Below are 18,800 nucleotides of genomic sequence, written 5' to 3'. Positions count from 1 at the left end.
GTATTTTCATTGGGTTTATGATGGAAATGCAAGTAATGCTGCTGCTAGAGAATATCAAAGATGTTTTCTTAACCACAGAGTTCCAAAGCCTAAAACAATTTGTGGAATATTCCATATCCTATGAGAAACAGATTTCTTGAACTTGTATTTGCTTTTTATTGGATAAATTTATATCGATTTTCTCAGAATTGAATTCGCTACAAGTTTTAATTATAAATTTTACACTTTTATTAGTCATTTACAGAGTTTATGTGTTACAAAAATAAAAAAAAGTGTTTTCAGACAAATTTTTCTGTTTTATATTGGATTTACAAGCACTTATATATTATGGCTTGGCCAATTTTTGCATGGTATTGGTATATAATCATTGCAGCCATACATCTCCATACATTATATGTTAACAAAAAGTAGATTCTTTTTACCATTTGGAGGTTTTTACATCTACTCTGCTATTTAACCATGTAAGTAAAACCAATAAGAAAGACTATAAGCTGAAAAATGTGGATATGTTCTTATATTAAATGAACATGCTACAGTAAATAGTTAGGCAGTGACATTAAATTTAGGTAGTTATTTGGATAAATATTTACATGAATATCTAAAAATGATTTTGAATTGTTAAATGTGATTTGGCTGAGAATATAAAAAACTATATTAATAAAACAAAAAAAAGTTTTTCGTAAATTGGAATAAACATGAATAGAGGCAACTTAATTTACCTCAGTTATTAAATGTATTTGCTATCCACTGCAATTTCTGAAATATGGATTATTTTGTAAATATGCATTGCTCTCGCATGACATTTAAACCATGTCACTTGTTTGCCACGTGCATTTCTACTTGTCATTTGCAATTTTTTATGCCAATTTTTGGTGTAAGACTACATTTTTTGGATGTTTTTTGATAAGCAAGATTAAATCCATAATGATAGCATCCAGCTTTTTTTTTGTATTTTGCTCTTTGTAATTCTTTTAATTCACATCCTGTAATCTGGGCTTAATTGAATTATATTTATGTTGTTAAGTGTATTCTCATTTGTCCATATATTTGCTGCTTCAGAAATTAAATTAGGTTAGTGAAATATAGATGTGAAAAAATATAAAAATGCTGATTAAATATATTCAACATCACAAATAAACCAAAACACGTACTGCAGTAGACTATTTGCACATTGATTGATGGAAGGTTGAGCAATGCATGCTTACTTTTTTCTTTTTTTTTTGTTTGGGGGCGAAAATGCCTGTGAGTTATCATCGCCCGGAATTTTCGGTATAAAAAGGTAAAATAACTCTAAAATAATAAAACTTATAAGGTTTAAAATTAATATAAATCATATAATAAAAATTTATTAAAACAAAGGTCAAAAAAGTGAAATAAAACTCAAAACTAATATCGCAGACAGAGTCTTTAAATTATAAAAGTTAAAATAATAGAAAAAAGAAAGTATGTAAAACTTACCTAATAATTCCGATAGGTTCTGCAAAAGGCTCCCTTCTCGGTTAATAATAAAACATGCTTACTGGGAGAACAGGTGGAAGATAAGAATTTTTTCAGTAAGAACTAACAGAGAAAGTACTTGTTTATGTTGAGGTACTCATATGGTCCAATGTAGGTGACAGCACTGGCAAAATGAAAGAAACTACCAGGTCATACAATTGCCATATATTGCTACGCTGTTATAAAGTGTTAAGTGACTACATAGTTTCCAGCCGTTTGTTGGCTACACGACTGCAGTAATATTTTACAGCACTTGTAAAAAATATTGCTTGTAGTAACTTTTGATGGAGACTTTAAGAGTTCTAGAAAAAATCATTTTAACAGAACAGTGAATAGTTTTTGTAGGAAGAAATAATGAAATTGATCAGTTTATTATACAAAAGAAAAAATGCTATGGATGAAACAAAACTATGGGCAAAGAAACCAATGGGGAGTTAATTAGACAGCTATTAAAAATAATTCTGTCAACAAAATACACCAACAACAAAAAATAAAACAATTTGAAAATGAAAGGTTGTTTGAGTTGGCTATTTGTATTGTTGTTTTCCATTGAGTTCATGGGTGTTGTGTACTGTAAGAGCTGTTTTGACCATTTCGTTTCCAAACAACGCATTTTGGATTTGAATCAAAATATGTGATTTATTTTGTTTTTTAACATCTAGTTGTGTTGAAATGGTGCAAGTATTTTGAATTTATATTGAATAAATGAATACTTGTGTATTCATTTATATTTGAATTTCTTAAGAATGGGTGTGAAACTAAATTTATGTTTTTATATTTATTTCAACCTATAGATAAAATCTAATTTAGTGGGTTTTTTTTTTGTTTTTTTAGAAACCTCAAGATGACAAATACCCTGTTGGACCATGGTTATTAGCACTATTTGTTTTTGTTGTTTGTGGCTCAGGTAAGATGATTCCTTGTTTTTTTAATTAAAAATTAAAAAAAACTAAGTTGATTGTTATTATTCTTAAGATTTAGGGCTGGTTTTAATTAAGTAATGATAAATTTTATGATGCAGTTTCCTTATTTGTGGTAGTTGGTTTATCAGTTTGATACTTATAGAGATGCTGAGGTAGCAGGAAGGCTTGCAGGATGACAGTTGTTATATAAGGAGGAGCAGTTTTGCCATTTAGTGTACCTTAGATAAATGACTGATCAAGTTTCATGTTTTAATTGTTATGCAATTCGAAAATAAGTAATTTTGCTCTTACTAAAGTTATGTGACAAGTATGGTTTGGTAGATATTAATAATATTTTGTTTTAGTGGATCATGAATGATGAATATTTTTATGCCTATTTCTTTTTGTTTAAGAGGAAATTACTTCTTAATTCTTTACTTTTTATGCTGATGTGTGAAAATCTATTTTGTGCAGCTTTTACTGTTTATGTCTTGTATTATATTTATCAGAGTTTGCCACCAAGGTTAATAATCAGACTTTTTTTTCACAGATTATAATCTTATTGGTTTATTTGCTCAACACCCTTTCCACAGATTAATGAAATGTTTTTAAACATATGATTGTAATGATTACAAGCTATTCGAAACAATATTGCACTGTTTTGTTGCTAGTTTATATTTCAGAAAAAATTGAAGTCTGGAATTTTGTATTTGGATAATATTTTTATATTAATTCTTTGTAAATTAAATTGTTAATCTTTATACAATTTTAAATGAAAAAAAAATGTTATGTAAAGAGATTTACAGACTTTTGATTTGTTTTTTGAATGTGAAAAATTCATTTTTTACATTACCGTGGATTTTAATTTAAAACATAAAATTTTGTTGTTTTTCTGCAATAAACTGTATATATTTTTTGTTAATATGTTGGGAGTATTTAAACTCATTAGACTGGTAACTGGGATAAATCAGCAATGGAATTTTTTTAACACATTCACTGTTGGCTTGTCATCAGTTTACCCTCCATGCTGAATTATTATTTTGTTTTTAACTCATTTAAGTATACTAGTAGTTATCAACATTTGGATAAATCTTGAGTATATAAAAACATTTGAAAAACCCAAAAAGCACAACCATGCGGTGTGCATGGAAAATAAAAAAGCACTAGATTTATACCATCTGTACTTAACACTCACTCACTCAATGTGGTAGAGCATTATTTGTAAATCTTGTTCATGCTGGCAATTTATGTTAATTAATTTTCTAGTCTGTTAATTAGATAAAAATTTACTGCTTCATTTTATGAAAAAAGAAAGACCAAAGTTTGTGGATTTTACTTATAAAAAGTCTGAGTTAAATTTATGTGCCATAAATCCCCATTTATTCTGTATATCAATAATTTATTTTGAATTTTTTATGTTACTTTTGTATCACTAAGTTTAATTTACACTTTCTTGTCATCTGATTTCACCTATAATCTGGCTAGTTTATAACCTACAAATTAGTTTTTACATAAATTCCTCTGAATCTTTTAGAATAATAGATCTGACAAACAAGTAACTGTAATAATTATTTTTAAACACATAATGAAATAATACTGTGTGTATTTTATCATTTTTATTTAAAAGAATAATAATGAAATTAAACATATTTATGTAACAAAATTTTATTATAAAGGTTATAAATAATTGCCAGAAAATATTAATTTAAAGTGAAAATTCCAAGATTATCAACTATAAATAATCATAAAACCAGAAATAAAACATAATAGTTAAGTAATCCAATAAATTTTAATTGAAATTAAAAGCTAACTTAGATTTGCATTTTCCAATAAATGAATAAATGTAACTTTTCTAAATAAATTCCTTTCAATATAAAGTTGGAAATCTGAAATTTATACCTGAAACCTTAGATATAAAGTTTAAAACTTGATTGTAATGTTTATGAAATGAATTAGCAGCCTAATGATTGTAGTATTCTCTAAAGAATGGTTCTGAATATAAGCCAGGTAAATCTCGGCTATGGGAATATGTATAACTGGTATCCAGTCATTTTTACACGACTGTACAAAAAGGAGTGTAATGTATTTTAGGATGTATTGAGGCATATTCATAAAGTAAGGGCTGTCGGCTTATATTTAAATATTTTAGCGGATCTGAACAGAGTTTCACGCAAGCAGGGCCATCTATCGGCTATTTATGAAACCACTGCAGTTATTGTTTTGATTCATTAGTCATTTGCCTGCCGGTGAATCAGATTGCAGTGTCTGCGACAATCGTTTGTCCTGGCAGTTGTGAAGTGTGTGCTGTGATTGGATTTTTGTGTGCAAGAGGATCTTCAGCTGCTGAAATTAATCTGGTGTTATGCCTAGTGTATGAAGCTACAGTAATGAGTGAAGGAAAGGTTATAGACAATGGTGTCAAGACTTTAGAGTGGCAGGCTCAGTATTCGGATCAAGAAAATCATTGAACAAATTAACTGAAAACTGTGATGTGATCAGCGATTGATGATTAGTGCTGTGGCTGATGAATCTCCTCATGTTGGACACACCTCTATCTTCACGACTGTCACAGAAAAGCTCGGATATCACAAATGTGTGCAAGGTGGGAACAGAAAATGCTCACTTACCAACATAAAGAGCAAAGAATGTGCAGTGGATGAGCATTTTTGCCGGTTGAAGCACAGACTTTAATGAATTGAATTAATGAACTGTGAGCCTTTATCGCTGTGTTAGCTCGGATTGAACTGAATGATTCAAATCAATTAATGAATAATATTAAAAAATAATAGAATTAAATTTACGTTAAATAAAATAAAATAATATTAAACACATTTAAAAAATTTCTGTTTTTCTTTTTCTAATAAAAAGTTTTGTTTAATAATAATTGGCTTCCTGTAGGGACTGCATATGAGGCTACATTGGTGAGGTGATGCAAGCACCTCGTTCGTGCGACAGACAGACAGACCAATCATCATCTACTGATAACAAAAAGGATGGCCCTGTGGTGCTGTTTTGGGAGGTACATTGGGGTGCTCTTAAACTAGGTACATTGGGATTTTCAAAATTCAAACAGGATATTTGTTAGTAGGTTGAAGGCTAACTTTTGCCGACATCAGATACACTCTCAAACTAACAGATCATGGTTATTCTAAAATGTTGTTACATCTTCACAACTGATCTTCCGATTTTCAAAATTCAAATGTGGTATTTGCTAGTATAATACAAAATCATGATGGAACCAAACCAGAACAAAAATTAACTGATATACTCAGAAAAATCAAGTGGCTTGCACTACGCCGAGACAAACCACAAACAGTCTTCATAGAATTTGATGATAGTACAATTAGAGATAATGCTCTCACATCGGATTGAGGATTGAGTCTACTATTGTTAAATTTGATGCTTTAGGGGGACAGGGCAAACTGCCCTGTCCCCCTAAAATGGTGCATTGTGCTGGGGCTGTGACAGTGCATAAACTACAAGGGACTATTGTAGATAGAGCCGTTGTAGATCTGAGCACTCACATCTTTACCAAGAGCCAGGCCTATGTAGCACTGAGTTGCGCAAGACAATTTGAGAGTTTAGTCATTAGTTGTTTGGATCCCAGAAAGTTGCTGAATGATCTACACGATAAAAAGTGTCTCGAAGAACTCAGTCGCTTGAGAAATTTGTAAGTTTAGATTGTTATTCAATTAAATAAATAAATTGATTGAAATGTTTACAGTTTTCTCATTTGCCTTGTACGTTAAATGTATTATACCCATAAGTTTTTAAATTGTGAATTTTTCTCAGTAATCTTATAATAATAAAAACAATTATAAAAATTAAAAAAAATATGACTGCCAAAAAATAAGGAAATTAATAAATTGAAATTAAAAAAAAGAAAATAAAGTATGGGAGTAAAGGACTAAACATTGTTATTCAGTATTTAATTGAATAAAATAATGGGTGAGTAATCAATCAACCTTCAGACAATTTAATTGTCTTTAAATATTTTTCATGTTGTAGAAGTAGCAGGCATTTAAGGTTGTCTAATGACTTAGTTCTCACCAGGTCTTACATCAATAAGAGAATTTTGTCCTTCAATGAAAATGTTTAAATAAAGTTGGGCAAAGATCTTTAATATAGAATAATTATTATTCAGAGCCCCTCCCGACTGCATTTAAATATTTTTGTTGATGGACAAAACTTTCTTGTTGATGTAAGACCTGGTGAGAACTTAGTTATTAGAAAACCTTAAATGCCTGCTATTTCTACAACATAAAAAAAAATATTTAAAGAAATTAAAACTGTCTGAAAGTTGATTGATCACTCATTATTTTATTTAATTAAATACAGAGTAATGATGTTTATTTCCACACCTTGTTTGTTCTTGCAAGACACATTACACTGTTTTTATTTTTATTTTTCCATTTGGGGAGAAAGGTGGGCAAATGAATTACTAGGGCTTTAGGCTTTAGGCTGGTATGAAGTTCTCACAAATTTCCTACTGGAAATCGTGCAAATCTAATTGCTACCTGTGAATTGGTTGTATAAGAAATGGCTATTTATCAACATAATTTGAAATATCTGAATAGCCAGTTTCTTATACTACCCAAGGAATTTGTGAGAAGAAGTAATTGGACTTGTATGTAACAGCTGTTGTGTGTTTATTATATTCATCAATCAGCTGATGTTTGATTTTAATTTCACCTCATTTATTTATAACTTGTACTATGCCTGTTAATGCCTGCTATTTCTACAACATAAAAAAAAATATTTAAAGAAATTAAAACTGTCTGAAAGTTGATTGATCACTCATTATTTTATTTAATTAAATACAGAGTAATGATGTTTATTTCCACACCTTGTTTGTTCTTGCAAGACACATTACACTGTTTTTATTTTTATTTTTCCATTTGGGGAGAAAGGTGGGCAAATGAATTACTAGGGCTTTAGGCTTTAGGCTGGTATGAAGTTCTCACAAATTTCCTACTGGAAATCGTGCAAATCTAATTGCTACCTGTGAATTGGTTGTATAAGAAATGGCTATTTATCAACATAATTTGAAATATCTGAATAGCCAGTTTCTTATACTACCCAAGGAATTTGTGAGAAGAAGTAATTGGACTTGTATGTAACAGCTGTTGTGTGTTTATTATATTCATCAATCAGCTGATGTTTGATTTTAATTTCACCTCATTTATTTATAACTTGTACCACCTCTCCTCCAAACTCAGTGGAAATGCCAGAATCTCTGTTTTATCCCTCCATTTTAAAACACATACTCCTTTCTGATTATACTGTGCCAAGCCCACCAGGACTGATCTAGTGGTTAACTCATAGTATATCAGCTGATTTTGAAGTTGAGAGTTCTAAGGTTCATATCCTAGTAAAGGCAGTTACTTTTATATGGATTTGAATACTAGATCGTGAATACCGGTATTCTTTGTTGGTTGGGTTTCAATTAATCATACAAGACATATCCATACACTTCATTTAGATTCATACATATAATTCACTGAAGTATAATACCTTTTGGTGGTTTCGGAGGCTAAACAGAAAAATAAAGATTATACTTTGTCACTATTTCTCTTTTTTAACTTTCCTTTAAAATTTTTTTTAGGAGGGTTTCCTTTTCTTTTTGTAATATAATGTTCCAGTACAGTATCTGTCCAAGCCTGCCAAACTTTCAGCTAAAGAGATATTATTATAACAGTTGCCTATAAATAAGGATTGTCCTTGACTGGTTTTTCCCTCAATTAATTTATGGATTACCTTGGACTACTATGGAGATGTATTGGACTCCCTGACATTGGGATCCCCGACTCCTGCATATACAAGCAGTTTTTACACCATACCTTTAGTTTCAGCTAAAACACACAGTTTCATTCCGTACTTATGCTTCTTGTTTGAAATATATTGTCTCAAACATCCTCTCCATAGATTCAGCGAGGGGGAGTTCTTTCTCAGGGGAATAAATTTCATCCATTTTCAAATTAAAATATTCTATCAATTTACAAATTTTTCTAAATCGGTCATTTATCACACCATTTGGCGTAAACGCAATATCCTTAAATTCAAGGTTATCAACGATAACTTAAATAAAAAATCTTTTTCCAGTAATCACTAATTCAGTATACTTTTATTAAACCCACCAGAAAGGGTAAACCAAAAATTCTTAATTTCTTGCACTGCTATTTCTTTCCATCTTGTAATCTAGGAGTGGTCACTGATTCATTGTGCTAGGACCTCAAAAAGTCCACTGGGTTTGTACCATGTACTTTCAAATCAGGGTTACCTTTGAAAGTAGTTTTCCGAGGTTATTGCAGCTGTTTTCAGTCCATTCAGGTAATGGTGCAAGTATCTCAGATATGTTTATGTTCAGCTGGTTAAGTGGCTCCTCAATACTATGTGTGGGAACTGATACTGCTGTTAATATGGCTAACAATTGTGACATCAAGGTTGGGGTAACTTGTTCTACTGAATTAGTAGGTGCCGCTTCCAACCCTCCTTGTAGACCATTGGCCAAGAACTCATCCTGATGAACAATCATGTTGTTATTGTCATCATCCTGTTTGTTGTCTGTCTATGAACAGAAAATCCATCATCATCAGATGACCAATTGTCTAATATATCAGCCAATTCTTCATCTTTATAAATGAGTTCAGCAGTACAGTACTAAACATTTCTCATCTGCTGAAATATGGTGACCCTTACCAGCAGATATAGAAAAGCTGCTGTACTACCACGGTTATGTGCGTGTCAACAGGTTGTATATATGGATAGATCACATGCCTGCAAGTGCTCAGCACTAATTTTGTTAAAAATATGTAGTTGTCCATTCTTTGAATTATCCTATGAAATAGGTATTTAACCTTGAACAATAAATAGTGAATTTATAAGTAAAATATGACCTGATCAGTACTGTGTGAGTGAAATGGAAACTATTTGAATTAAACAGTGTTTTTTTAAGTTACAGTTGCTAATTAAAAATATTCCATTTTTCATAAAGATTAGTGCACCTATGAAATTTCATTATTAAAAAGTTGATTCTCTTTATATTTAATTTCTAAAATCATCTTATGCTTGTGGTGCTTTTCCTTGAAGGTATTAATAAGATCAGCATCTTTTGTTTGCTTGTAGAAGGCGTTTGTTCTGTCCAAAGGAAAGTATTTGCCAGATGAATACTAAAATTGCCTTTACTGCTCCTCTTTTGAACAGTACAATTTCTCGCAGAATTCAGTTTTTTTTTGATAATGTTAAAGGCAAGACAATAAGAATAGTTAACTTTTTCCAGTTCAAGTTGATAAAAGCACAGATGTTTCTTATTTTCTGTATTACTTGTTATTATGAGATACTTGAAAAAATTCAGTAAAATCTTGTTTTCATCATTGTATGTACCGCAGGCAAAGATTATTTTGTGCTATTAATGGCTATTTCAATGAAAAGTGCATAAGTTTGGTTTTAACTATTACATTGTGTGCTATGTTAGAAGCGGGTGTATGTCAATTGTTATGTTGGCCTTTGCGGCCATGTCATGGATGTAGTCCCCCATACGTACCAGTCACAGCTTCATTTTCAGGAAAAGCCTGGTAACAAAACCTGTAATTAATTGAAAAACATTTTTGATGAAGTTAATAATAATTTTAATTTTATTAAATTTCAACTACAAACTACCATCTACTCAAAGTGCTGCTTGAGCTGTTAGCAAAATTAAGGTGGTTTTCTTGTGGAAACTGTTATTTTCTAAGACATTCCTTTTGTCATTTCAAAACAGTGATTGCCTTCTTGACAATCATTCTTGCATAACAAACTAAACTTGGTACTTCAGAATAGCTCAATAATAATATTGAAAGTATCTGGACAAAATTGAATCCATGATTAAAAAAATTAATCAGTGGAGGGCTGAAAATGTCAGCCTGAAGGATTTGAAACAGTACACAACTAGTTTCCTGGTCTCCCAGGAATTTAAACAGAATTAATAGTTCACTTGAAATGGATAAAATTATTTTTGAGTAAATATTTTTTTAAATTTGAAGAAAATACTGAAATGCATTCAAAAGGAATTGCTTCAAAGTAGCCATATAATTTGTTTCTGATAAAAAGAACCGATTTTTAAAGAAAATCTCTTATATTTTGTACATATTCTATAAGGAATACAACTCAGTAAAAAGATGCTTAACTTTCTCTTTTCTTGTAAAAATTTAGAGCTAGTGAAGAGAGTATTTAAAAATCAAATTTAAGTTTAATTTTACTATTTTGTTCCTATTTCTTCACCTTTCTAAATATTGCAATTAACTCTGTGCAGATCCAGGATTTGAGCTAATACCTTTAATCATTTGAACCCAGTTTCAAACAGCTCTGCACTATGCATAAAAATAAGTCACTGATTTCATTAAACATCTGTGTTTGTCGTGAATTTAAAAAAAAAAATCATTACCCAATGATTAATTTATTTAAATAATTAGGTTTTTAAAGTAATTAAATAATCTGTATTGTACTTTTTATTATTAATAATAATGAACCTTATAAATGGACATATTTGTGTCAATTCTAGATCTTTGGTATAAATTGAAATATTTTCTTTGCATTGTTTTCTGGAGCTCTCTTCAACTTTTGTATTTTCTGTTGTTTTTAAACATGCAATTCTTTAAATGCAGATGCACAACAAAAAAATACTTTGAAAGGAGGTATACAAAATTGTTTATATAAAAGGAGTAAGATGAGATATGCAAATAAAAATGTAGTTAGGAGTTAGCATTATAAATCAATTTATTAAAAATATTAAGTTATTCATAATAAGATCTTTCCCTGTAGGCTGAATTATTATATAGTGTAACATGAACATATTGCTTTTATATGTTTTTGATTCAAACTAATGTTATTTATAGAAATAAATGTAATTTTTTCTGTTTACTTTCTTGTATGAAGTAAAGGAAGTATTGTGATCGCAAAAAATTTTGATTTTCAGATTTCAACAGAAATATCCATTTTGACCATTCCTGAATCCATTTTGACTAGTTTCAGCATGACGTCTGTATGTACTTATGTATCTTGCATAACTCAAAAACGATTAGCTGTAGGATGTTGAAATTTTGGATTTAGGACTGTTGTAACATCTAATTATGCACCTTCCCCTTTGATTGCAATCGACTGGACCAAAAAAGCCCAAAATCGAAATTTTTTGGAATTTGGAGTTTTTCTTAACTGCTGTAATGAGCCCTTATTTAGAGCTTTTAAACAATATATCATAAGTGGTACTTATTTTCAGTGATTCCAGAGTTATAGCCAAATAGAATTTTAATTAATGAAATATTTGCATCTTGCGAGGGGAAGGCACATCGATTCGAATCAGACTTCATCTCCTTTTATTTTTTAACTTTTTCTTTTAATTTAAATGTATTGATTTATTAATAATTATTAACCTATTTATTATTAATAAATAATAATTTAATAACAATAAAAAAAAAGATATGAAAAAATGTCAGAAGTTATTACTGAAATAAAATTTTATGTACTTTTCATTAAAAAAAAATGTGTATATGTAATTTAATAGGTGTACAAGGAAGTCATGTGATGTCCAAATTAGATTTTTTAGCAAAGGGAGCACATACATAAATGCATGGAAATGTTCTGATTTTTCATTTGATTAAGACTAGTCTATACGAGTCAAATTTATTCGCACCAGATTATGATATAGTGATTCATTCTTGCTCATTGAAAATTTTTTTTAACTTTCTGAATTAGTTATTATATAGGGTGATTCACCTAGTGTTACCTGCCCTTTCTGAGCTCTTTCTACTAGAGAAAATAATGAAAAAGTTCACATAAACATGGGTAAGGAAATGCACCATTAGTGAGTTATGGCTAGCGAAAGATTTCACCCTGATTCCTTGACAGAGGGTTAAATAAACCATATTCAAATTCTAGAATCCAAATTAAGGGGTAACTTATGTTTTCTTATGGTTTTTGACCTGACAAATTGAACAAAACAGATTCCAGAACCATATCTCCCATAGTTTTTACAATATCTGATGTAAAACAGAAAAATTTGTTTAAAAACACATATTTTCAATTAATACAAAAGTTTTGTATTATTATATGATATATAATAATATTTCATGTATAATAATAATATAAAATTTATTATCAAAACTTGTACAGGATTTAATTCTGAGAAAATTGATATAAAGTAGTCCAATAAAAAACAACTACAAGTCCAAGAGATTTGATTTTATTACTAATACTTAACCGTATGAAAACTTTTAAATATTATCAGTGACAGAAAATAAATTAACATAAATTGATAGTGTTAAAAAAATTAAACTGTAATTAATACATTTAATAAAGTTTACAATAAATTTTCAAAAATGTGCCCTACTTCAATACATTTAGCTGCACGCTTTCATATTACTAGCATTCTCTGCAATTCTGCACGACTCCTTAATTTGTGCAGCAGCATCTGTAATATGAATAACCAACTCTTCGCACATATGAACTTTTCTCTTGGAAATTGCTCATTTAAGTATGCAGATGCAGTATGTGAGAAATGGGGAGGTACATCAGTGTCCTGAAAGTACATGCAATATCTTAAAGATGCTAGTGAAACATCTAATCCCAGCTGCAATTGTTCCTTAAGGAATTCCAAGTAAATGTTGGAATTGATGTCCTGGGAGAATGAATGGGCTAATTAGCTGATTGTAAACTGAGTTTTGTCAGTAAATTAAATGAACCTTTGTAATTGGTAGTTCATTTTCAATCAGTTGCAATATTGAAAATGATAAGAAGGATCTCTTGGTTGAAGGGTTTGTACTTGTTGGTTATGGTAAGGATACAGTTTGTTACAAAGTGTCCTCCACACCATAGACTGGAAAACTCCAAACTGCTGGGAAACACCTGTGTACTAACACTCGGACTGACTGCATTGTGTGTAGCCTGTATAATCGTTTCATTAATATCATCAAATCATGATGAGAATAATGGTCATGGTGAGTACTAATGCTGGGAAGTGTACCCATCTCTTGTAGCATGTGGAATGTTCCTCTATTTGTTTTAGGCTTTGGAATCTGTAGTTAGGAAAACATCTTTGATATTCTTTAGCAGCAGTTGCATTTTTATCACAAATCTCCAAGATAAATACTATGGTGGTGTATTCCTCAACCGAAAGCAACAAATGAATTGCTGCAGTGCAATTTAAATTAACACACACACACATACTCTTAATTAAACTACATTGTACTAGCAACAATTCACAGCTGTAACAACACAGAGCTTGCTATTCACTGATGACACAATGTAAAATGCATTGTTAGCCAGCTGATTTCTACTAATTTACAAAATCATAATTTCTTTTGATAATGAGTTTTACCTATTAGTCATTTAACAAAGCTTCTGTTGTATCATAAACTTAAAAAAATGTGTTTTTATACAACAAATTTTTCTGTTTTACATTGGATATTATGAAAACTACTGGAAGTATGGTTCTGGTACCTGTTTTATTCAATTTGCGAGTCAGAAATCATCAAGCTTACTCCCTAATTTATGTTCCTAAAGTGTGGATTTATTTCATTCTTTGCCCAGCAATCAGGGCAAAAGCTTTCGATAAACGTTTTTTATTAGTAGAATGAGTTCAGAAAGTGTATGTAACACTGTGTGAATCATCCTATATCTTAAAATAGTTTATATATAGTTATAAAATAATTTTTAGCAATGAAAGATTTAGAGATTGATTAAGACAGTTCAAAGCAGAAATGTATGATTTGATCTTGCTGAAAGTAAATCAATTTGATCATCTCATAAAAATTTCTTTCTCATAAGACTTCAAACAATTTTGTGCCATCTTTTCAGCAGCTGGCAGAGGCTCGAGTGTTGGGCCACCGGGGAGTTCCCAAGAGGGACACATGCGGCCCTGTTCTGAGATTGGCAAGCTAGGTGGGATGTATCCACCAAGGGCAGGTGGACATACTGCCTTATAGTGGATATAAAGGTGTGGGCCAGTTGGAGGTTTGGTGAGTTGAACTACTGGCTCACGCAATTATGGACCAGCCATGCGGTCTTCTACACCTTCCTGTTTGGTAGGAGGAGGACAGATGACCCCCTACTGCCCTTTCTGTGGTGACCTGGATACTCCAGAACACATGGTGTTCTGGTGCATGCAGTGGGATTAATACTGCCTAGCTTGCTCAGCGACTAACTGACCGCTCAGCATGGAGAACATCATCGCCACCATGTTGCGGAACCCCAAGAGTTTTGATATCATTGCAGGGTTTGTGGTGAGGGTTCATAAGGAGAAGGATCAGGGGGTTCGGGGATGAGGGACAGCCCTCTGCGGAGCTGCTGTTCGCATGTGCTTGCATGAGTGGGGAGTAGTAATGAGGCACGGGAACTCTCGCACCCTCAAAGCAAAAAAGACCGATTCCTGGCGGGGATACCCCACTTGGGTGTCCCTGTTAAAGGCATTGGCATAATGACTGAGTACCAGCTCCCAAAGTGGGGACCCAGAGGTGGCATAGCTGGGCCTAGTGGATCCTTCTGGGGGTTTGAGGCGGGCGCAAAGTGAGATCTGACCGGCGGGCCATGATGTAGAGGCCTGTTAGAGTAAAAGGACAGTCCCCTGGGCTGTGTAATACTTAACTGCAGGATTCGGCCTGGGGAGAAGAAAGAAAAAAAAATTATAATTATTTATAAATAGTATAAAAGATATATGAGTCATAATCCAATGTACTTTGTAAAGTATTGAAATGAAATGAGTAATTAAAAAAAAATTATAATAAATAAGAAATGTTTCTTTTAAATATACCTTTGGTTTCTGAAGATTGATTAGATTATTATGTGAATCATTCTGTCAGTTTAAGTACCATTTTTTTGATTTGCACTTTGTTATTAAAGGAAGATGAAATATTTTTTTAAACAATACTAAATCCAGAATCAGTCTTCTGGATATTTGACAGTTGGGGGAAAATCCAGCTTAAAACTTCCATAAGAAAAAATCCTGAATTCTTTGTTAATTATCAGTTTGGGTCAAGGATTAAGTGCCTGTTGGATTTTAGTGTTTTAGAACATTGGATAGTCTTTTTGGTGTTTAGAAGGCTTGGCAGTTATATATAAGGGTGTATCTAAAAATCCATTATCATACTATTATGACTTTTAAGGTTTAAAAAAAATGAAAAAACTCCATTGAAAGAATGTAATCAAGGTTTAAATATTACGTAAAGTAAAAATGATGTCATTACAATTGTTTGCTTATCGAATAAAGAACTATTTCAGTAGCAACTTTACATTTGACAGACTGAGTCATTTAGGGTTTCTCCAAATACTGGTTTTTGATTGTTATGTAAAAGGGAACCTCCAAAATTCAAAAAGTATTTTTTAAAAGAATTTTTATAAAATTCTATTTCCTTTAATTGCTGTACCCCCTAAAATCTTTTATTAAAATACATTCTTGTCCTGGAGAGTAAAAAATAAAAAAAACTTTGTTTAAAAAAATTAAAAAAACTTTGAAGTTTTAAATAATTTTTGTGAAAGTTGTTTAAAGTTTTGAATATCTGAATTGTTTTCCTAAATTGTATTCTCAGTTAAAATTATAAAAATAATCTTGCAAAGGAGGGTGAAATTCTTATTGCACATTCAAAATGAAAAATAAAAACCTAAATGGAAAGTCATAGCAAATTTTATTTTTGCCTACTGGAATTTTTTTCTAAACTCCATCCTGATTGTGAGAATTAAAACTCTCTCACTCAGTGTTTTTGAACTGTTGCTTTTTAAGTGTACTTCCTGAGCAAATAATTGTTTGTAGGCATAGCTAACTTTTCAAGCTTTTAATTTCTACATAGTAAAAATAAGTTGATTTAGTAATTATTGTTAAAATATGTTTTGCTGTTCATATAATGTAGTTCTCTCCTAACACAAAATTATCCACATGTCATCATAATGGGTTTTTTGCTTTAGTTTTACATGAAATATAGAGATAATGTGAAAATAGAACAAAAGTCTTTACAGATTAAGACAAAACTTTAATTATGTATGTAATAATACTTGCTATGAAAATGACATCGCTTATCTATTTATGATGTGAAATATCAAAAGAAAAAGGTCTTCTTTAAAAATCTCTTGGAGGAGACGTATAAAATTATCTTTTACAGAATGTGATTTACTGAACTCAAGACATTGCCATCCAAAAAATTATACAAGTATGATACGCTTTCACTTTAATCCTAACTGCTTAATCATTAATGTAATTATTTGGATAAATTTATGTCTAAAATCTTATAATGTCAATAAGTAAACAAATCATTCATATCAGTCTTCCTTTCTTGTCTTTTTTTACCTTTCTTTTTCCTGTTTAGCCTTCGGTAATTACCGTTCAGATAATACTTAAGAGGATGAATGAGGATGATATATGTATAATTGTAAATGAAGTGTAGTCTTATACAGTCTCAGTTCGACCACTCCTGAGATGTGTGGTTAATTGAAATTCAAATCAGCCTGTTTTAAGCAAACATCACTGCATCACTGCAAACTAACACATGGTCATTCTGATTCATATTTAAAGATGAAATAATTTGTTAATAACAAAATTTGTTTTTTTGCTTGTTTCAGCTGTGTTCCAAATTATTCAAAGCATCAGATTAGCATAACATGATAAATATGATGATAGTCATAATGATGATGATAATACCTACAAAATTGAAAATTTCACTTGTCAGTTAATATCATGATCATTATATTGATCATCAATCGTTTATCATATGTCATCCACATGTACATTACCATACCACATCGACCATACTGATTAACTTTATAAAACTGCAGTAAAATTTAGCTGCATGTGAGAGGAAAAACTTTTAATTGAAACAGACTACGTCAATGGTGCTGCACATTTTTATACGAGAGCACAAATCAATTAGTTATAATAATAAGCCATGTGCTGTTACATATATTTTTTATTCAAAGAATAGTTGTTATTAATTTTAATATCCTTTTGATTTCGCATATTTTTTGTTTAATCGAATTTATGTATCAATTGTATTTTTATTTTTTTTGTTATAATAATAATAATTCCTATATAAAAATTAATGTAATATATTTTTACTTTTATTTATTTTATGTATTTATTATTAATAAATTACATATTAAAACATTAAATTTAATTTTGTATTTATAATTTATTGTTATTGTTTATACAAAAATTGAAATAGTATAGGCTCAAAAAGAATTATTTATTTTTTCTTGACATTATTTATTTATTTATTATTGGTTGTTAAAAATACAATAAAATGTAATGTATATAATTAAAACAATGGTGTTTCCTCTCATGACATTATTTTGTGTATTGTAACATTTTACAAATGGGTTAAATGTAATTTTATGATGCATAATGAATTTGCATGACTTGTATTTGTTATGATATAATAATATTGTTTAATATTATTGTACGTTTGACAATTTATTGAATCATTCCATTATTGTGAGTTGATGTAATTAAATAAAAACTGTTTGTAGATTACATTGTTCTTATTAAAACCTTCTGAAATCAGTTTTGCCATCAGGTAGGCCAGTTTTAACTCTTCTTATATTACAATAATTTGTTAAGAATAAGGTAATTAATTTTATTGCATCTTAAGTAATATATCTTTATTACATCTTTAAAAGCTGGTTTTGAGATAATGCTGCTAAGTGAACTATTAACAACCAAAGCTAAATGGGTTCACTAAATGCAATGAACGTTTATGCCTTTAAATTGGATTTGAACCTAGATTTTACAGCTTCACAGAATAGTTCATCAGTAATCATGCTTACTACACAACCAATCTAGTTTAGTAAATGTTTTAATTTCTGATAATTCTTATTAGGGATGGAAAATCTTGTGCCAATAGGATATACATACACAAAGACACTTTCATTGATAGCTATCGTATTTGTAGATTTTATCTTGTTTAATTACTAATTTAAAAGGCAGTTTATTTAGTGGTATGTTAAATTTTGATTCTCCCTAAAAACAAAGTTGATATTTGTATCAACTTACAAACTCACAGTACTTACACAGTAAGTACTGTGTTTTACTACATATTTTTTTTTTGTCTTCAGTCATTTGACTGGTTTGATGCAGCTCTCCAAGATTCCCTATCTAGTGCTAGTCGTTTCATTTCAGTATACCTTCTACATCCTACATCCCTAACAATTTTTTTACATATTCCAAACGTGGCCTGCCTACACAATTTTTTCCTTCTACCTGTCCTTCCAATATTAAAGCGACTATTCCAGGATGCCTTAGTATGTGGCCTATAAGTCTGTCTCTTCTTTTAACTATATTTTTCCAAATGCTTCTTTCTTCATCTATTTGTCGCAATACCTCTTCATTTGTCACTTTATCCACCCATCTGATTTTTAACATTCTCCTATAGCACCACATTTCAAAAG

At 30.5% G+C, this 18,800-nt stretch overlaps 1 protein-coding gene across 1 annotated transcript in view; it reads left to right on the top strand.

Annotated features, from left to right (window-relative positions):
- The window catches only part of LOC142323395 (stress-associated endoplasmic reticulum protein 2), a 34,015-nt gene extending 16,132 nt beyond the window's left edge, over nt 1-17,883 (top strand). Inside the window, exons 2-3 of the mRNA XM_075362966.1 lie at nt 2,332-2,404; nt 16,980-17,883. Coding sequence (XP_075219081.1) covers nt 2,332-2,404; nt 16,980-17,017 — 111 coding nt within the window. The 3' untranslated portion in view covers nt 17,018-17,883. The remainder of the gene's footprint in view (nt 1-2,331; nt 2,405-16,979) is intronic.
- The last annotated feature ends 917 nt before the right edge of the window (nt 17,884-18,800 follow it).

Source organism: Lycorma delicatula, chromosome 1, assembly GCF_047948215.1.
Source record: "Lycorma delicatula isolate Av1 chromosome 1, ASM4794821v1, whole genome shotgun sequence".
NCBI classification, from domain to species: domain Eukaryota; kingdom Metazoa; phylum Arthropoda; class Insecta; order Hemiptera; family Fulgoridae; genus Lycorma; species Lycorma delicatula.
Note: the sequence above shows the minus strand (reverse complement) of the source record. Positions and strands in the feature narration are given on the sequence as shown.